Below are 21,595 nucleotides of genomic sequence, written 5' to 3' on the forward strand. Positions count from 1 at the left end.
CCCCAATATGTTTTAAAACTAGATGCAAACTATTATTTTCAATGACTTTCAAAATATTTTGTTTCCCCAGTAATGAGACCTATGGCGGCCGTTGCTGACGGCGTCTCTGATGATCAGGGTGGGGTAGCTACTCAGATAGAAAGTGAGAGGAAATCCTTTCCTGAGGTCTGGAAGTTTGATATAATAGAGACTGGGTAAGAATGTGATAACCAATGGTAACATTGATCAGTAGTGACTGAAATAATGAAAGTGAATTAAAAAATTCTGCCATGGATGTCCACAGGTTGTGGGAGGTACTGCAGGGTCAGTGAAACCTGCCGATACGGGCACAACACGGCGGGGGAGGGCTATATATTCTTTATTTTAGGGTCACAATTAGAAAAGAGAGAAGTCACCGAACTTCAGTAAGCTCCATTTTTTTTCGTAAGGGTTTAATTTTGACGGTTTTCTCTCCGCTCCATATGACACATCCCCTTTACTCTTTGGGTCAATACAATCAAAGAGTTACCAATTTATTTTATTTTTTTTAGGTTGTAATATTTAGTGTTTTCCCCACATTGCCGTATTCTAACCCCCATAACTTTTTTTTATACTTCCTCTACTGTGTGGTGTCATTTCTTCTGAATGGGTTGAGGTTTTGAGTGATAACATTTTGGGACCTATACATCCTCTTGATGACTTTGTATTAAAATATTTATGGTGAAAAAAGCATCGATTTACTGTATAACCATGTGGAAAAAGATATTTTTTAGATATATATTTTATATTTTGGAACTTTGGATTGCATGGTTTCCTAACTAGTGTTGAGTGGACCTAGTGTAGAAGTACGGGGCCAGTAACAGCCCCCACAGTTTAAGCCCACAGTTGGTGCTGCCACTGATCTGCGGTGGTTGTCAACTCTTTAAAGTTGCCATTAAATTGCTGCGGGAGGGAGAATCTTCCCCAAAACGACGGCATATAGCGCAGCCGGCAGAGTAATGTAAATGCCACTGGGGACTCTGCCAGCTCCATTTAAACAGTTACGGTAACATCCGAACAGAATTTCCTAAATTCCGGTTCGGTCAACCTTGGCAAAATCCCAATTTTATCGTATCGGCTCATGACTATACCTAACATGTGTATGTTTTTTTTCATTTGTATGTGCCTACCAGGGAAAAGGGGGTTGAATCTTACATATTTTAAAAAAAAAAATTTTTACAATGTTTGAACCCCAAGGGGACTAATTGGTCTTCAAATGTACTACAATATACGTGTATTACAATATATTATCAACCAGATGCATCTGCATTAGATCAATTCGTTCTGTGAAAGCCATCAAGCATCCAAGAGTCATAAAAACAGACCCCCCACCGCCCTATGTGGTCATGGGGGAGATTATCTAATCCAATATGGCTGCACACATGCACAGGCCAGCATTTAAAAGGCATCTACCACCAGGATGAAGGACTGTATGCAAATAAGCCTAAGGGGCTCCAGGCTCCATATGTGTTAATGTAATCTGGAACCCCTCAGGCTCATTTGCATACTGTCTTCCATCCTGGTGATAGATGTCCTTTAAGGTATTAAAAGGTTAACATTAACCTAAAAAAACCTAACTCTAAGAAACCATAAAAACTATACAAAATCACTGTAATCACAGCAATGTGTAAAATGAAGGTTAAATGATTGTTACGTCACACCGGGAAGGGCACCAAATTTAAAACACAAAAAAACAAAAGAAACAACACAAAAAAACAAAGGTAGAACTGGTGTTTCTTTTTTATCTTTTTTTAAAAATAAATCAATTATATTTACAGTATGTACCCCAAATAGGGGCCATCTAAAAACTTGCCCTGCAATAAGGCTTGAACCGATATGATACATTGTTTTACACTTTTGCAGTGAAAGTGGTTCACTCTCCGTGCCAACGGTGGTTCCTGGCACCATCACTCAATGGAACGGGGACTTGATCTGTTTAAGTCCCGCGGAGGGCTTTGGAATGACCAAAGAAGTGGCCAAAATGACCTCCTTCCTCACATTTTTCGTTGAAATGGCTTCTCCATATTCCATGATTCGTGGAGAAAGCCTAATGCTTAAAGCTACAGTGTTCAATTACATGGAAAGTTGTATGAAGGTGAGGATTTAATTTCTGCTCCTCAGGGGCGGAGCCAGAGGGATGGGGGTCTTACAGGACTTGTGCAACAAATACTAAATTGTTGTCTTACCTACGACAATATTTTGGATGAACTTTTAATTTTTGGGACCCTGAATTAGTTTTGGGAGCTTCTTCTTCTTCTAATGCGTAGTCTTAAATTGGATCAGCATCATATGTAGGATACCGATATTCGTCCTTCTAATTTTAAAAATAGATCAGAGAGAAATGGGTGCACCTCACCACTTTGTGTGTCCCCCAAAGTTGCTTTAAGGGTAAATCCACGCTCAACCATACATCTAACAGATTATGGTATTGGTCTGGCCAGTTGTAGTAAACCTTCCATCCACGTGGATTTACTTGATACGCTTCCATGGCGTCTACTCAGGGGAAGATTAAGACCTCCATTGGCCCTGGGCGGTATGAATATTCCAGCCCCTAAAAGTCTGGAGGAGCTTCCTACATCTGGTACTAGAAGCTTCTTGGGGAAGAAGAACAGTATTGGGTCCTCTTTGACATCTAGTAGACATTTTGGACTCAAAATGTCTCATCATTAAACCTGGCAAATCCCACCTCCAGTGCACCAAATCAATGGGGGCACACTTATAGGAAGCCTACCATAATGATGGATTCATCCTGCCTGCCTCTGCCCTAATCTGTAATTTAGTTACCCTGGAACCTAACTGTTAGGATTGGGTAACACAGAAGACTTGCCCCAACCTCTGTCCCTTCCTATAGCCCCCCCCCCAACGCTAAACCGTGGGGCGACTACTTGAAGACTCGGAATACACTGGATAAGTGCGGGAAGGGAAAACACAAACAGACTGACAAACATAAAACACAATAGAGTAGTAAACTAGCCGGAGTCACAAAGAGAGGGAACGTCAAGAGCAAAATCAGTAAGCAAAAGGGTCAACGTCAAAAACTAGCCGAGATCACAACAATACAGATGCAGAGCAAGTCACACCTAATGCAGAGAGCGAGTGATGAAGGGATTTCAGACACTGGCACAGGTGACCAGTGAGGCTGCAATTTATGCAGCCAGAACCTCCAGAACCTGATAGGAGCTGGACAACTTCTGGGAATTAACCCCTCATGGTGCAGAATAACCAAGCACAATAGCAGGCACTATGCAGAGGTACCACAAGTCCCAGCAGTTCAGAACACAACCCCTAGACAGCGCGAGATCTTAGCAGCTGCTGCCCAGAGCGCGCACCAGAGACCGCTGGTAGCGGATGAGAGGTGGAGTTTGCACGGAGACGCGCCGGAGGTTGGAGAACACTGCTAGCACCACGAGAAGAACCAGAAGTCCCAGCATTCTCCCCATGCGAACCTGACACTAAACTGTTAAAAACTTTTATTTAAGTAATATGTAAATTAACTACAGAGACTACTGGGTCGGGGACTCCCGCTGCCCGTCCAGGCTAGTACACGCCCCAGTAGCCCCTGTAGTTAATTTACATATTACTAAAATAAAGTTTTTTTTAACCATTTAGATTAGGTTCCAGGATTATTAAACTACAGATTAGGGCAGAGGCAGGAGGAATCTATCATCAGGTCTATTTGTGATGGTAGATTCCTCATGGAAGATTTCCTTTAACCCCTTCAAGACGCAACAACGTTAAGGTTCAGACCAATTTTTCTGTAATCTGACCAGTCGCTTTGTATGGTTAGAACTTTTGAATACTTCAACTTAGTGATTTTGAAAGTTTTTTCGTAAGATATTGCACTTTATATAAGTGACATAATGGGGGTCATTTACTAAGGTCCCGATTCGCGTTTTCCTGACGTGTTACCCGAATATTTCCGATTTGTGGTGATTTCCCCTGAATTGCCCCGGGATTTTGGCGTACGCAATCGGATTGTGGCGCATCGGCGCTGGCATGCACGCAACGGAAATCGGGGGGCGTGGCCGAATGAAAACCCGAAGGATTCGGAAAAACCGCCGCATTAAAAAAACGAAAATGTGTCACTTAGGACGCGCTTACCTTCACTTTGTCCAGCTCAGTGTATTGAAGTGCGTTCAGATGCTTTTCAGCGCAGCAGCGCCACCTGGTGGACGGCGGAGGAACTACCATCATAAATCCCGGCCGGACCTGAATCCAGCGCAGAGAACCCGCCGCTGGATCACGAATGGGCCGGGTAAGTAAATCTGCCCCATTGTATATTGTAGTATTGTAGTTTTGCCCTACACAATTTGTTTTTTTTGTTTCTTCAATGCTGCACTTTTGTGAACTATAAAATATTTGTTTTTCCCTTAATATGTCCACATGAAGGCTTATTTTTTACAGTAGGAGATGCATTTTCAGTGACACTATTTTGAGGTGGCTCTGCCCTAGAGATGAAAACGTATTAACTTTTTTTGTGTTTAGGTGGAGTAGAAAAAAAAAAACATTAATTCTGTAATTGAATTTTTGAAATTTTTTTTGGTGTTTCTCAAACACCCTGAATAACATGTTATCTTTATTCTCCGGGTCAGAATGATTATGGCGATGTCTTACGTAGGAATTTTTTCTTACGTTTTACTAAAATTACAGAACAAGATCTAATGTGGGGAAAATATCTATAATTTTTGTTTCCTCTAAGAGATTTAATGTTTAAATTTTTTTTATTATCTTTAATATGACTTAAAAAACTATAGGTGCTATAGAACCTATAGATAAAGGCCTGTGAAGTAACATTGTCCCTGGAGCCACTAAACTTGACACATCTCATGTGAAAATGCTGTGAGAAGAGTCATATTTTCCTGATTTTGGGAGAGATTTTTTAATAAGTAAACAGGGGAGAAATCACATAATAGAGGTAATTGTAGAAAGGACACTTTATAACCTACCTGAGGGGACTAGTAGGTGAGTGAGGTAAATCCTGGTGACAGGTTCCCTTTAAGTGACTACAACCCACAGTGTATGAATCAATTGTTATGGTAATCACTAAATATATAATTTGCCTAACAAGGAACTCAGAATGTGTCCAAAATTATGTATTTTTGTAGGTTTTTCCTTAGGGAACTGCCTATACGGTAAGTCATAAATATGCACCCCCTGCACCCCTGACCGCGGCCAATAGAGGAGGCATCTGTGAAGCTTCTGTGACAAAAACTGAGGCCATATTAGGAAGCTCCCAATGATGGAGGAAACTAAGACAATGGAGACACCGATGGAGGGAACCAGAGATGTTGTTGACCTTTCATGGCTAATACATTGTCACATTTTGTTTTCTGGGTAGAGTTTTCGGGATTATTGGTCAGAACCAAACCAAGATTGTAGACCCTAAGTATTGCACTAAGTAGCTGCTTCTTTATTTAATGTGACCCATATATAACATCGTAGTCATCATTTGGTTTTGTAGGTGCGCGTACAAATGGAACCTTCTGACGACTTTACTGTGGAAGCAATGGATGAGGACAATGAGAAATGTGTTTGCTCCGGGGAAAGAGCCTCATTCATCTATAAAATGAAAGCCAACTCTGTAGGTAAGTTCCAGTCTACTCACATCCGGTCACCCAAAACTATAAAATTAGAGTCTCTTAAGGAATAGTCACTCCGTGCTTACTGCTTTATTCAGACCAGACCTATTGTGGTCCTTGATGAGACCTTTATGAAGCAATCCCATCAATAATCCCATCATTCATTTTGTGGAATGCCGGAGGGACCACCCTCCTATTTTTTATGTAATTCATTTTATTTTTAACCATGACAAAACCACCCCAAACCTGTATCCTATGGTCAGGTCTACAGAACATAACCCCCTAATGTATATGCTTCCACTTTCTTCAGGTCAGATGCCTATGAGGGTGACAGGAGAAACTGTCCACATTGGAGATACATGTGAGGGTCCAGCTGACCCTAACGAACCCCCACGAAAAGATACCTTTGAGCGCCCACTCATTGTAGAGGTATGGTCATTTCTAATTCATACTATAAAAAAAATACAAAAAAAATCACTATGTAGTTTTGTATAGGACTCACTATATAAACGCGTTTCAGGAAGTCAGAGTTCTCCTTATGGAGACTTCTAACCATTGATGCTCCACTAGGGGACGCTTGGAAAATATGCAAATAAGTATTCCAGGATGTTTTACAGTCTCCAATGGTTGTCGCCTTCTATGGAGATTTTTCAGACAAAATATCCATAGTAAATGGAAGTAGTCCCAAAGAAGACGGGGTCCACCATGATGTCTTGGATACTTCATTCCTATCATAATGATATGACTTCTCGACATGGTGGCTTCGCCAGGTTGTCTATCAGAGTGCAGCATAAGATATAAGAGCGGATAAAGGAGGGTCTTTCCACCTCGACTGTTTGCATCGTATATTTTTATACAAATTCCGAAAATCCTGCTTCATAGCCCTCCCGCACATGATCAGCTATTTTTCTACGTCCGCAATCTACGGCTGTAATGACCCCGTATTTGTGGGCCGTGTGTGATCCGTATTTAACCTGTGTCACTGCTGTATGTCCACAAAGTTGGTCCGTATGTAATCCATGTGTAATCCGTGTTTACCAGGAAGCCGACCCATTAAGATCATGTGATTGTTGCCCACCAACCAACCACAAAAACGTCCGTAAAGCCTTGTACAACTGTGTGCAATCCGTTTTTTCACAACCCCGTTGACTTCTATAGGACTTTTTGATCCTCAAACACAGATTAGAATAGGACCTGCTGTGAGTTTTTTGGGCACTAGGCTTGGACGCTAAGCCAAGGACTTACCAATAGGAAAATCCTGAGATTCTATTGTCTCATAGATGTCCTCCTATGTACTAGGATCCTTAGGTTTCTAACTGTGGTCGTTATTGCTAAAAATATGCAAATTTATTACCATAAATGACCATGTTTGTACCTTTTTTCTTAAGGCGGAGGGCATGCCCAAACAAGCCACCAAGAGCACCTTTGTATGTGTCCACGGTAAGAACATATAACTTCCACTAAGATTCACGTAAAAGCAGGAAACGGCAGTGTATGAGAATTAGGGGATCTGCTTATATTTGTCGTAACTTCTATGGTTTTCTATTCCCATGTTCCGCAATGCGTCAAGTGGAAAATGTCTGTCGCCTTTCTCAGTGTTTAGCTGCTTTATACATTGCCTCTTCTCATTCATATTAAAGAGCTTAAAAGGGAACATACCACCACAAATCTACCTATAAAGGTAGATCGGGTGGTAGGTGGATCTATAGGACGTGAGGATAGACCTTTTAAGGGCTAATCCTCATGTCCCTGCACTTTTTTTTATAACTTTTATTATCAGAATATGTAAATTTTCTAACGCGGCTACTGGGGGGTGGAGTAGCCGGAGCTGAGACTACACAGTGCGGCTACTCCATGCCCCAGTAGCCTCTTTGTTCCTCCTACCCGAAATCTTCGGCGCGCAGCTACCTCGTCTGACAAACCTGCTGTCTTCGCATGCGCAGTAGAGCAGGCCCACGTCTGTGCGGTCACTGTTTCGAAGCCGGAGCTCACGTCCTATAGATCCACCTACCACCCAATCTACCTTTTATCGGTAGATTCATGGTGGTAGATTCCCTTTAACATTATTATCAAAATGTGTGATACTTGCCCAAATGTTTGATTTTGCATATTGTTCCTACACAAGCCTCCCGACCTCGGACATAAAGCTTTAGTAACAATAGAGGTTCTCCTGGACATTTCACATGGTCACTACTGTTCCGGTCTTGATAATAAGGCTACATTCTCATCACATTGTGAACCTGTATTGGGAGAATTATGGACATTTCTGTACAAGGGGGGGGGGGGGCTAGGATGTATATATATATCCCACTGTTTGTTCATACAGTGGGATAAATTGTCTGGTTTGGCTCCTCCCCCCCCCCCCAGGAAGTAGGAGGGGGAGTAAAAGTCGGCATCAATTGTTATTGGTTACTTCCACTGTTCGGGTTGTTTTTTTAGTGATGTGACTGTTCTTACTTGGTCAGTGGCATAACTAGGGGCATCCCAGAGTGCACACTCAGTGGAGGCTGGGGATGGATACCATACAGTTGCATCTGTCCCCCATAAGCTATTATGGCTTTTGCTGAGTATCAGCCCATCAGCAGGAGGGAGCAGGAAGTAAAAATGCGTCTGCGTCTTTCCATTCCGAGTTTCCTGCTGGATATGATGAACACTGCACACACAGAGGCAGACGTGAGCTTTCATGGCGTATACCCCGAATGTATCCATAAAATGTAATGTGAATGTAGCCACATGTAAGTTTTTATATTACTGTAGATGAACAAATGCATTTCTGTTCGTTTTCAGATACAAATGAAGTGATTCCCATCAGCATTTCAATTCCTGATAATTCCGTGCCAGATTCAGTGAAAGCAAAAATTACTGCAATAGGTGAGTACAGAAGAGCCACTGGTTCTCACTCACTAGGATAGTCCAGCCACACATTACACTAGAACCTATGAGTATAAGGATGAAAAAGACTTCTGTTTAGTCTAAAGATTTCATTGAGGTGAAAACACATGTTCCCTGATTAGCCCGAAAACTAAATCATTTTTTATTTGGTTGGGGTTATTTTCACAATTGACTCCTTTAAATTCAAGGGGGCGGATTTATTAGAAGTGTCTGAGAGCAGAACTGTTTTAGTTGCCCATGGAAAGCAATCAGTACAAAAAATGTATTCAAAAATAAAAAAAAAACACATATACCGCTATTCTCCCTCAAATGTTGATGGTTTAAAAAATAATTTCAAAAAAATTTGTTGAACAAAAGTTCAAGGGCTCAAACTCCACTCCCCTGCTGGCCCATTCCACTGCCGGGCACCCCCCTGGCTTGGAGGTGGCATAAGGAGGGAAATAGGCACCAAGCCGTGCGCCAAAAATTACACCCTTTCTTTTCATCTATAGAGTATAATTACAGGGGGGATTTATCCAATTGTTTTCCATTTTTCTTGCTCTCCTCTTTATGACTTTTTTGTGCGCAATTTGTGGATTTGCACTTTTTGGCGACTAAAAAACTCAACAACATTCACTCCTTTGTTGTGCCAGATTTATCTGAAGAATCCATATGTTGATGTCTAAAAATGGCGCAAATTTTTGATTAACATTTGCAAAAAATTAGTCACAAAAAAACAGCTCTCTGTTACTTTAAGAAAAAGATTAGTACGGGCTAATCAAACATTTGTATTACTAAAAAAATTAAAGACACGGGGGTTTATTTATCATCCGCTGGCGCTCGGCCTCTTAATGTATCTGCCCGGGTTCTGAGCAGAGCTTATCTCTATGCCAGGCCCTGTCTGGCATAGAAATAAACGCAGCCCGCGACTTTTCCACAAGTGAAAATTTCCCAGCTGTAGCAAGTGCGCAGGCGTGGGGTCAGGAACGCCCTGCACCGACCCACTATCCACCAGAGAGTCACAGGCTGCAGCCACAGACAGTGGGCCCTGAGGCTAATCCCCTTCCCAGCTGACCTTGCCTACTCACACTGTTGCCTACCTGTAACTAAGGGAAAACACAAATATAAAGATAAGACAATACAAAGAGAAAAGGTTAATCACTAGTGATGAACAGATCCATTAGAATTTGCGTTTGGATAAGTTCGGACAAACCCAAATTCAAAACACCTGTAAAGGTCCAACCAGTAACATCGGCGATTGAGGAGTGCTGTTTCCTATGATATCATAGCAGCACTATGCTGGTGCCGACACTAGCCATTTAAAAGCCGTTATGGCTTTGTCAGTGACTTCTAAAGAGCTAGCATCAATCACTGGTGTAGCAGCGAGGGGAAGCCAAACCTAGACACAGACCCAAACTTCTGATTAAGTTTGAGACCAGGAGAAATCCAAATTCAAAAGGTTCAGTATGAACCTCAACTTTGTGGTTCTGGTACGAACTACACTGTCACTAGACAATGAAGCCAAATATGGGTCAAAAGAAAGAGGACAATGCAGTACAAAATTACTAGGCAAATGGATAGTCAAGAATGAGAGAACAGGATAACAAAGCTAGCCAAGTACAACACTATAGACTGAAAAGAGTACTGATTCTGAAGACCTTATAGAAGAATCGATTTCATGTATGGTAGTTGGATCAGAATTCTGATGTCAGTCTGGTTGGCAGTGGGATTTGGGAGACATTGGGGCTCATTTACTGACCCATCCCCTGGAGCTCACAGAAAGTGCATTGTCCGTGTATAATGCGTGTATGCCGCGATTCAATAAGATTGTGCGCCGATATCCTGCATGTGTTGCTTCCCCGCTCAGGCCCTCGGAGTTCCCCTAAGTGCTTGGGCTTGCTACACAATTTGAAAGTTAAATCTCGCGCTCAGTCTGAATCAGTCGGGTTGTCCGACGGCCCGCCCCCAATTTGTGTTGCATGGAAGCCAGGGCAACTGCGCCAAAAAAGAATTGCGTGCGACTATTAGTGAACTAGAGCAAAGTTTGCAGGAGACAGATGGGTGTGGTGCAAATCAATTAATGTTGCCAGGAGAATGAATACACCAGTGTTCAGACTAGGAAGAGGCAGAATGAAACATACTGACACTATCAGATCATCCTCAGCTGCACTCAAGGGCAGACGGACAGAGGATGATGCAGGCATACATGAAACATATGGGGGCAGATGTATTGCCGTATCTGCGCCAAAAAAGTGTCGGGAACTCACAATTTTTTTGGGCACATAATTGTTGCGGATCATTTATAATGAGTTGGAGCAAGAAAGAATAGTTGTTTACGACTATCCCGACTCGTCCGTCTTTTTTGGTGCAAGTAGACGTGGCCTATATTTTCCACATCATCCGCCACATTTATGTGGAGTTTGCCGGCATTTTTAGGCGCAAATTTTGGCGCAAAACAGACCAGGAAAAAAATGGTCTGAAATAAAAAAAATTTTAAAAAGAGGGTGCACATTGCTATGCTTTCCGTAGTCTGATCTCAGATGCTGACTGTCGAGGTTGCGACAGAATTTATAATTCCCACCCCCCCCCCCCCCGATCTTGAAAGGTAAAATGGAAAAGCAAAAAAAAATGGAAAAAGAAGTGGTCCTTCAGGGGTTAAAAGTAGGCTGATGCTCTGGCTTTCACATAGACCTGCTTAGGCATTAAATATCCAGATACTGTGTATATGCCATCTGATAGAATCCATATGTTTCACCATTTTATAACTTTCTTTTATCTTCACAGGAGACATTTCGGGTCACGCATTGACCAATCCCGAGTCAGTGTTGAAGGAGCCCATCGGTTCTGGTGAACAGAATGTTGGCATTTTGATCGTATTGATTCATGTTCATAAATATCTGGAAACCACCGGTCGTCTGACAAAGGAGCTTAGATCCAGAATTGTGGACCATATGGGAACTGGTAATATAGCATCTATATCTATATGTACATATCTATAATCTTTACAATATGTGTAGGGGTTGACTATCATGATGAAAGGCATTATTTGGGCACATCAAAAGCATTTTTCAGCATTTGAATAACACGATATAGCACATCAGACCTGGATAGTAAATTGAGGGGCCTAAAGTGCCTCAAGGGCACCACAGACACATCAATCAAGGGTGACCAATGAGGAGGACACATCTGTAAATTTTTCAGGTTAATGATGGGTACTGCTATATAACACGAAATTCCTCTCATTGTTCTAGCTTACAGAAGGCAGATTCGTTACCTCACTCCAGAAGGGAGTTTTAGCAATTTTCCCGGAGGTAAAGGCAGTTCATGGTAAGATAATGAAGTAGGAAGTGGATTGTTATGTAAATGTATTCATGGAGTTTTTCAATAGGAAAAACTGTAACCAAACATTTGACAACATTTTATAAATGAATAATGCAGATGATAATAGTAAACTTTGTAATGTACTTTATTAAAGAAATCTTTTCATGTGCCCTTCTTTTCCCCTGCCTTTCTTCCTTACTTATCCAGTTTGTGTTGATCAAGATGAAAGGTCTAATGACTTGTCTCTTTACAAAAATGTGGAGATAACAAGTAGATATTGTGCTCCCATTGTCATTTAATCAGAGCAGAGCAGAAATTTAGCCTGCAGTTAGCAGGCTTGGGGCAATAGGGAGGCCATTTATAGTAGTGGCTGCACAGTTTCTACAGTATTCATCCCGTGGGAGGTCATCAAATAATTTGCAAAATTGGACAGATAGGGGCCAGAAGGCCAGAAAGGAATTCGAGCAAAGGTGAAGATCATAAAACAGTGATTACGGGAAACAGAGCCTTTTCTTAACAGGGATTATACATTTTGAGGAAGAACCTCCCTCTTAGTCAGCTGACCTTTGTACTACTTGGTGGTAACTTTCCCCGCTCTTTGTACCTCGTTGACAAAGTCTGTGTACACTGAGGTCTTCACCACAGAAACTTACACATGCCATGGCATCTTTAGGAGAAATAGATGAGGTCCAACGAGTAGGGAACTTGCCACCAAGTATCACAGATCTGACAAAGAGGAAGGTTCTCCCTCAAAATGCATAATCCCTGCTCGGGAGTTTGAACCTTTGATTCACATGACCCTTGCTAGAAATTCCATTCCCCCTATCTTTCCGTTTTCTCTGTCCCTGGACAGTGTAAGCCCCTCAAAGAACTGAAACATCAAGGGAACTATTCCCTGGGTATGGATACAGTTAATTATTAGCCTCCTTATCTGTCTGAGAAGGACAGGTTTCTGAAGTCTTTCAGATACACTGCTCACTGCAGGAGAAAGAGCAGTATAATGCAATAGATTATATTAATAAAGTCTGTTACAAAGTTTACTATTATCGCCTGCACTATTTATTTCTTGAACAAAAAAATTATCTTCAATGGTTTAGTCACTCTTTGAGTTGTATTGGGGCACTACCAAGTACAACTTTGAAGCTTTCATACTCCTTTTAGCACTCATTTACAATCTGTACTAAGACTATCCAAGTGTTTCATATAAGACAGCGCATTCTGTATTCATTACCCTAAAAATCCATTCAAATTTTGAAAATGTAGAGTATCATCGAGGTATATAAGGTATATAAATATTATTTATTGAGAAGGCAAAATGTAATTTTGGATGGAGTAACAGTTATATCCTGCCCTCTCACATTTGGCTATTTTTTTGTGTATTCAGGTTGACTCTCCGTGTATGTGAGGCATTTGTGATGCTGAAACCCTACACTTTTGTTGAAGAGAGCATACTGAACCAAGCCTTAATCTATCTTGAAAGACTGAAGAATCCAAATGGGGGTTTCACAGCACAAGGAGACCGATTTAACGCTGCACTGGGGGTGAGTATTTTTTGGTGCCACAATATATATTATGCAGTTAATATGGTTAAGGGACTGTATAAGTCTATATATAGGTGCATGTCTATGACCGTATCCAAGGGGCACTGATACAGGACCCCACTACAAGAACTGCCATTTGCATGTATCCATTATGTATATTTCTTGCTTCACGTTTTAGGACGGAGCTGATGATGACATCAGCTTTACTGCGGCAATGGCAGGATTTTTGATGAAGACCTCTTTGCCAGGGACTGTAAGTTATTTCCTTTATCCCATTACACACTGTAGATATTTCTTTATATTTACCCAATATTTGCTGAACAGAAATTCTGGACCTGTGGGTGTGAATTACACAGTATTTCTGTATGTATCCTCTGCTTATGGGTGAAAACCAGCGGCGTAACTTGAATGGATGTATAGGGTAAAGTCGCAACCAGGTCCAAGAGGTCTAGGGGCCCATATGGTGTACATTTTCTATATAAGAGGACTAGTACTATAAACAGATCATTGGGGGTCTGGCACACATTTTGCACTGGGACCCGACAGCTTCAGGTTGCGCCACTGGTGATCACATCAGAGCTACAAAGTAGGGCGGAGTTGCCCAGGGATATATTACGCCTGGTGGGAAAAGGCCAGCAATAAATCCCCCCATTGTCTGGCCCTAAGGAACAAGTACCAGAGATAACTACAATAAATTGGATAAACCTCGGAGAAGCCTTGCCAAATTTTTCGAAAGATTCAATGTGGGACGGTATCTTTTCACTCTGAAAGATGTCTTGAAAATCAGTATACATTCCCCTGTAGTCCTCTAAAACCAAGATTCTTCATGAAAAACTCCTACCTCTATTTGTTAATTTTTAAAAAAATGTTCCCTCGCCCAGTGATACTCCCTCTTGGATGAATGATAGCACCCATGTGTGATTGCACTCTCCGACCCCCTCAGGCGACGCCCCCGTAACTACGATTGTGCATAAGAAATTTCAAAAAGATTTACTTTCATCGAGAATAGCAAATGCCGTGGGCAAAAAAGGGGATATCGTAGCAGTATTATTCCTGCACCATAGTGTCACCGTATATGTTGGCCATGACATGGAGGATTTGGGGATGTTACCTATTGTAATTGTATAGGACACCTGTAGTGTTGTCTTTATCCTGATCCTGAATTTCATTTGTTGTATGATAAGGCCACTCTGCTCCGTGAAGCCTTAACTTTCCTTGGAGAAGCCTCTCAGAGGGATCTAACGGTCTATAATACTGCATTCATGTTCTATATCTTCCGGGCAGCTGAGGATGAGGAGAGGAGCAACGCAATGTTTAACAAGCTGAAAAGTCTGCAGAAGGAGGAAGGTACGGTCACTTACAGTCACTGAACCCTCCATTACATGATGCTGTAGTCACTCATGTAGATTGGCTTTCCGGGCACATGTAGTTTCTTGGATGGATGGTTCTTGTATTAAGCTCTATCAATGGTTGGAGCAGAGAACATTCGGCTTTCTTAAAATTGTGTGTCTTCAATCTACCTAATTTATTGTTTACCTATGGTACCAGGGCATTGATTATTACAAAGGGTCTGGATCTTGCCATATGGTCCTGGATTTTGGGTCCTTCCCGGGACTTTGACTCCATCTGCGTCCTGATAAAGAGTCTATCACAATGATGATGAAGGAAGCCGTCCACTCCCTATATTAACATTGGGCAACAGAGGCCAGAAGGTGCTATGTGATGACCTCATCGAGACCGTCCGCTCCAGATCCACGAATAACAACAGCAGAGGAGGAGGAAGGAGCCAAAATGTCAAGTGCAGAAGGACAAGAGCTATAATATGAATGGGAAGGAGGACAGGGGCCACAATATGAAATGGAAGAATAATAGGGGCCACTGTATGAATAGGATCGGATAAGAATCTATGGGACAATGGGGGTCATTTACTAAGGGCCCGAATCACTATTTTTCGTCGGGTTTCCCCAAAATTACTGATTTGCGCAGGGTTTTTGGCATGCACGTGACGGAAATCGGGGGGCGTGGCCGTCGGAAAACCCGACGGATTCGGAAAAACTGCGGAATGTAAAAAAAAAAAAATGTGCCGCTTGACACGCGCTTACCTGCACCCAAGATAGGATGGTGGTCTCCAGCGAACTCCGTCGGACTTCAGCGCAGCAGCGACACCTGGTGGACATAGGGCGCACTACCTTAGTGAGTCGCCAGAAGACCCAAAACCTTGACGGAGAACGCGCGACGCTGGATCGTGAATGGACCGGGTAAATCTGCCCCATAGTGCCTGGCTTAGGACACAAAAAATTCTGTGCTTAGCGGCCATCACTTTTATTTCTTTTTCCCTATATTTAAAATTGTGACATATGTTTAAAGACCCTTGGAGGTCCCGTGGAGATCCTAGAAGGGCTTCTGTATCCAAAAGTGTCATCGGGTGATTAAAATAAGCGAGTAGGCCCTTCTTCTAATCATATATACAAGGCATAATTTGGTGGTTGGTTTAGGTGGTCGTGGCCCCCCCGGAAATCCTCAAGCCCCAGGCACATCTCCAAATTTCCAGTATTATAAATGACTAGGGTGAAAAGGAAAGAAGTAGATGAGTTTGTAGGTTGTCAGGTTGAGTAACAGGTGACCCAGGTGGGTCAAAGGGCAACGGTGCAAAGTACCTGGGATCAAGCAGAAAATAGTTAGAGACAGTCCAGGTTCAGGGCGGGCGGTAATCCAACAGATTTCAAGAGACAAGACATAGGTTAGTGCAGGCAGCCGACAGGCAATATTCAAGGTGCTGGTTGGGGTTGAGGACAAACAAAAAGATTTAGAAATCACAAAGCAAGGAGACATAGAGAAGTGTGGCCAGCAGCAGACATCTGCATCGTCCCCCACCGGGGCCTAGCCTTTTTCTTGGGGCCTGGAGGGAGCCAGGGCCCAGAATACCGGAGTGACTGGCAATTGCGGCCTAGGCACACTGATGTCACGGTGCTTGGTATGGGGATCGGAGGGCTGTCCTACAGCAGGTGGTGTGTGCAAGAAATTAGATGAGGGAGAGACTGATGTACTGGTTCTCCCTTGGGCAACCCCTTAGTGTCTGTGGATGATAGATGGGGCGCCCTTTATGGTGACAGCCGTAGCAGGGACCAGACGGAGGCAACGTTGTGCAAAAATAACTTACAGTTCTTTATTTGAACCAACAGCAGGCAACGGCCTAAACGATTCCTTATAGATGGTCGGATTACTGGGAGTGATCTTGGAGAGTGAACCACAGGAGTTTGGTCACCAGCCCGGTTGCAGATGCAGGCTGGGATTTAGCTGTGTCCAATTGCTGGAAGCTGCAGCATTAGTCCTGGATTGGTTGAGTGTCAACCCTGATGGTGGACTGACATGGTATCTCTCACTGCCTGTGCTCAGGTAGATGATCTAGATGCTCCTTAGTCAGGAGCTGGATCCCAAGAGATTCTCCTCTGTCAGGAGCTAGGTTCCAAGAGACCTTGTCACTTCCTGTCCAGAGGTTTTGTTGTTCCCTCTGGTCAGGTGGTGGCTCACTCTCCAATCACATTCTGGTTTACAATGAAGCATGTAATTGGATGATAACAGTATGCAATAATATTAACCCTTGCCTATCCAGGCAGTATCTACCGCTGCATATTACCTCTTGGTGTACTGAATGGAACAAGGGGCTTATTCGCAACCACTCCTCTGCCATGCGCATTGGCAGGGGTGTTGCACATCAGTCTTTAGATTTTCTTAAATCTACAGCAAGGAGAACTTTTAACCTAACCAGTTTATGGTGCGATAATGTAATGGCCTGAAGTGTTACATGGAGAACTAATATGAAAATGTTCCTCCTACTCCATATATTCCAGGGGGAACCATTCACTGGGAGGAGAAGAACAAACCGAACATGCCGACCTCTGATACATTCTCTCAACGAGCTTTATCTGTACAAATAGAGATCACTGCCTATGTACTACTCTCCTTACACACAAGAGGATTACCACGCCCCGCAGATGACAGCTACACGTCCCAGATTGCTCGCTGGATATCTCAGCATCAAAGTGCCGACGGAGCGTACAGTAACACATGGGTAATATACTGGCGATAACATCCTTAGAACTAACAATTGTCAGAAACAAGTTCTGGTATCAAACCGGAATCATGAAGATCAAGTTTAGGATGAATCGAGTCATGTTCTGCGTAATGTTATAGAGATACTGTTGGGAGTCGTTGCTCTATGTTGGTCGTTTTATACTAGTGATGTTCTAGCCCTTGTTGACCTCCTGTGTTGATCTTCTTCAGGACACTGCGGTGGCTCTTCAGGCCATGACAGCTTATGGCGCCACAGTGCACCGAAAAGATGCCAATAACGTTGTCCAAGTCAAGGCAGGAGATACGATGGTCAAAGAATTCATTCTTGGCTCTGAGAACAGAATCTTGCCGCAGAGCCAACCTCTCGCCACACCTGGAGAGTACAGCGTGACCGTCAGTGGGAAGGGTTGCGTCTTGATTCAGGTAATGTATAGTTTTTTTTATTGTAAAGCACAAGTCATTCAAGTAGCAGAGTCAGGATCCCTTTAAACAGCTTCGCTGGATGGAGGCAATGTCCACATGAAACCGCGATTGCTCAACACACAACTTGACCCACCGAAAACGAAGCCAACTCTAAAACATAGTATAACGATGGAGGATTACCGTAAGACTTTGAGTTGTTCGTGATCTCTTTGAATTTTAGTAAGTACCGTATATACTCGAGTATAAGCCGACCCAAGTATAAGCCGAGGCCCCTTATTTTACCACAAAAACCTGGTAAAATATAAATTTTTTTTACTCGAGTATAAGCCGAGTTTGGGGTTTCAGCACATTTTTGTGCCGAAAAACTAGGCTTATACTCGAGTATATATAATTGTTAAAAGGAAAATAACAAATATCCCAGTATACACCATAACGAAGGTGGGCAGCCTGGTGGTTGAGTGGTCAGTCATCTTGGTCACCCTTTAAAGGGAAACTGTCATCAAGAAGGTCATTTTTACATGATGACAGGTTCCAATAGCCTCTGGCATGTTGATTTAAAAAAAAATGCCTTTGTTGTGCATTGTGAATAATTCCACTGCTTTTTTATTGTTTCTTTCACATTACCTGGCTCCCTGTAAGCAGTGTGTTGTGAGTCCAGAGGGAGAAGGGGCCCAGTTCAAACAAGAATTGCTTGTGGCAGGGAGCTAGCGTAAGTTGGGGGAGAGTCTGAGGGAGGGGAGGGGCGAGTGAGGAGGAGTAATTGAGGAGAAGATGACTCATATTGACCTTCCTGATGACAGGTTCCCTTTAACAATACATTATTTTCTCTTACTGCTTCTTTGGATTATCTTCTTGTTTTTCACTTTTACTTTACAATATCAAGACAAGACTTTCCAACCACAGGCTGAATCCCACATTTCTCAAGTTGAATTAACTACTTGTGACCGTGTCTTCCTGCAGACCACTGTGGACTTCAATATTCCAGTGAAGAACGATGACTCTGCTTTCCTCATGTCGGTGTCTACTCCTCCTGAGAGCTGTGTGGATGGAGTGGCCTATACCATCCCGCTGCACATAAATGTTAGGTACGTAGCAAGCCCGGTGCAATGGTCACAGCGTGTATACAGCAAATATAGTCAGCCCTATGGTTATATAGTTAGGGCAGCACAGTGGCTCAGTGGTTAGTATTACAGCCTTGTAGCGCTGGGGTTCTGGTTTCAAGTCCCTTTCAGGTCAACATCTGCAAAGAGTTTGTATGTTCTCTTTGTGTTTGCAGTTTGGGTTTCCTCCGGGTCCTCCGGTTTCCTCCCACACTCTAAAACATACTGGTAGGTTGATTAGATTGTGAGCCCCATTGGGGACAGGGACTGGTTCGGCAAGCTCTGTGCAGCGCTGCGTAATCTGTGTGCGCTATATAAATAAAGAATCATTATTAGTAATAAAAATAATTGTGTCACTGTGTGGTCATATCATGGTAGGATACATTCGTGTTATATGGTCAACTGAAAGCAGGTAGGTCGTTTTTACTCGAGTCTTTGAACCAGTTTTCATACCGCATCCTACTGGCATCAGAAGAAGATACGAGCCTGAAACATCTCTATTTACTATACCTCATTGTTACATCAGGGGTTGTCCACTTTCAGCAAATAATTGATATGGTTTGTGTAATGAAAATTTATACAATTCTCCAATATACTTTCTGTATCAATTCCTCCCGGTTTTCTAGATCTCTGCTTGCTGTGCTGCTATAGAAAGCTTCTTGCTTCCAGTGGATAGAAATCTGTCCATGGTCATGTGATGTCACACAGGTGCACTGCTTGTTAGTATTACAGAGAGTAACCAGAGCCGTGTGTTATAATGAGCAGTGCACCTGTGTGACATCACATGACCAGGGATATAACGAGCCGTGCACCTGTGTGACATCACATGACCAGGGATATAATGAGCTGTGCACCTGTGTGACATCACATGACCTGGGATATAATGAACCATGCACCTGTGTGACATCACATGACCAGGGATATAACGAGCCGTGCACCTGTGTGACAGCACATGACCAGGGATATAATGAGCCGTGCACCTGTGTGACATCACATGACCATGGACAGATTTCTAACCACTGGAAATATGCATAAAAGCTTTCTATAGCAGGACAGCAAGCAGAGATCTAGAAAAGTGTAAGGAATTGATACAGAAAATTGAATGACTTTGTGGAATGTAAAGTTATACAATTCAAACAATATCAATTATTTGCTGAAAGTGGACAACCCCTTTAAATATCACTAGTCTACCGCACACTTCACGTTCTTGTTTAATTTTCTCTATTTGCAGTTATAACGGTCTTCACAGTGAGTCAAACATGGCTATAATAGACCTGGCGCTGCCTTCTGGCTACACCCCTGAGTACCAGTCTATGTTGGAGGTAAATATCCAGAATCAGCGCTTTTTACAACCCACATATGTGCAGAACTTACTGTCTGGAACCATTCATGTCCTGACGTGCAGCTTTGTAATGAAATAAGCAACACATCTGACCCTCCCCCATCTATAGATCTGCTCTGTATATTGAGAGAAAGCTTCAATGTAACAATGGAGTCGAGACTTTCTCCAATGGGAACTGGGCTTTGCGGTACTGTAGTTCTCCTAATACGAGGAAGAGACGTGCTAATCCCCCTGGGCCCAGATACAACCACATCCTCTGCACCTTCTCAAGCTATGTCATCAGGGCCGGATTATAGCCGGGGCTCCCGGGGCTCGAGCCCCGGGGCCCCCACCATCTTGCCCCCCCAGGGGGCCCCCACCAGTTGCCACCCCCTGCGCCTCCCCTCCTGAGCCGACATCTCCCTGAACCCCGGCACAGGAGACTGCCAGTGCCACCTTCCCGCCCCCCGGCACAGGTCACAGCCTCCCCACCCGCCCATTTGCTTGCATGTTCAACCCTACCGCCCCATGCCAGCCCTCCGCCAATTCCCCTGCAACGCTGAGCCACATGCCCCCCCCCCCGGAAAAGTTGACCGCCTCCACGCCCGCCCACACGCACGGCCATCCAAGTAGCCCCGCTTGTACTTGCGCCACCCCCGCCCTCCGCAACTCCCCCCGCCGGAAAAAGCACCTGGCTGAACACCGCTCCCCTCCCCCGGCCGAACAAGCAACTCCCGCCGCCCCCCGCCCGAAAAAGCACCCACCCTCAGCCACTCCACCCACCCGAACACGGTCCCCCCGCCCCTCCTAACATGCGAACCCCCCCCCCCCCGTCCGGCCCGCGGCACGACAACCCCCCCGTCCGGCCCGCGCCACAACAGACAAAACACCCCCCCCCCCCCGCGCGCCCTTACAAGCAAGAGTCCGGCCCGCGGCACCCCCCCGCACCGGTACAAGCAACAGTCCGGCCGGCGGCATTAAACCTCCCCCCGCGCCCGTACAAGCAGCTGTACGGGCCGCGGCCCCCCCACCCCGCTTGAACACCCGTCTGATGCCACGAACAGTCCCTGGCTGGAACTGTAAGTATATAAATATGTATTTGTGTGTAAAAATGTATTTGTGTGTAAATATGTATTTGTGTGTAAATATGCATTTGTGTGTGTATATGTAGGTGTATATATATGTATATACAGTGTATATGTGTATATACAGTGTATATGTGTATGTACAGTGTATATACTGCGCATATGTGCATCTACTGCGTATATACTGTGTATATGTGCATCTACTGTGTATATACTCTGTATATGTGCATCTACTGCGTATATACTCTGTATATGTGCATCT

General features: G+C 43.6%; 1 protein-coding gene across 4 annotated transcripts in view; it reads left to right on the plus strand.

Annotated features, from left to right (window-relative positions):
• The window catches only part of LOC140105828 (ovostatin-like), a 163,437-nt gene that overhangs the window by 132,528 nt on the left and 9,314 nt on the right, over nt 1-21,595 (plus strand). For all 4 annotated transcript variants that reach the window (XR_011850649.1, XR_011850650.1, XR_011850651.1 and 1 more), the window contains 15 exons: nt 71-194; nt 1,882-2,113; nt 5,480-5,603; nt 5,908-6,026; nt 6,986-7,037; nt 8,385-8,468; nt 11,253-11,429; nt 11,720-11,795; nt 13,174-13,330; nt 13,509-13,583; nt 14,515-14,677; nt 17,182-17,402; nt 17,615-17,827; nt 18,788-18,912; nt 20,159-20,249. Coding sequence is in view for 1 of the 4 variants with exons in the window: in XM_072129929.1 (XP_071986030.1) it covers nt 71-194; nt 1,882-2,113; nt 5,480-5,603; nt 5,908-6,026; nt 6,986-7,037; nt 8,385-8,468; nt 11,253-11,429; nt 11,720-11,795; nt 13,174-13,330; nt 13,509-13,583; nt 14,515-14,677; nt 17,182-17,402; nt 17,615-17,827; nt 18,788-18,912; nt 20,159-20,249 (2,033 nt within the window). In the remaining 3 variants the exon portion in view is untranslated. The remainder of the gene's footprint in view (nt 1-70; nt 195-1,881; nt 2,114-5,479; nt 5,604-5,907; nt 6,027-6,985; nt 7,038-8,384; nt 8,469-11,252; nt 11,430-11,719; nt 11,796-13,173; nt 13,331-13,508; nt 13,584-14,514; nt 14,678-17,181; nt 17,403-17,614; nt 17,828-18,787; nt 18,913-20,158; nt 20,250-21,595) is intronic.

Source organism: Engystomops pustulosus, chromosome 11 (assembly GCF_040894005.1).
Source record: "Engystomops pustulosus chromosome 11, aEngPut4.maternal, whole genome shotgun sequence".
Taxonomy (NCBI): Eukaryota; Metazoa; Chordata; class Amphibia; order Anura; family Leptodactylidae; genus Engystomops; species Engystomops pustulosus.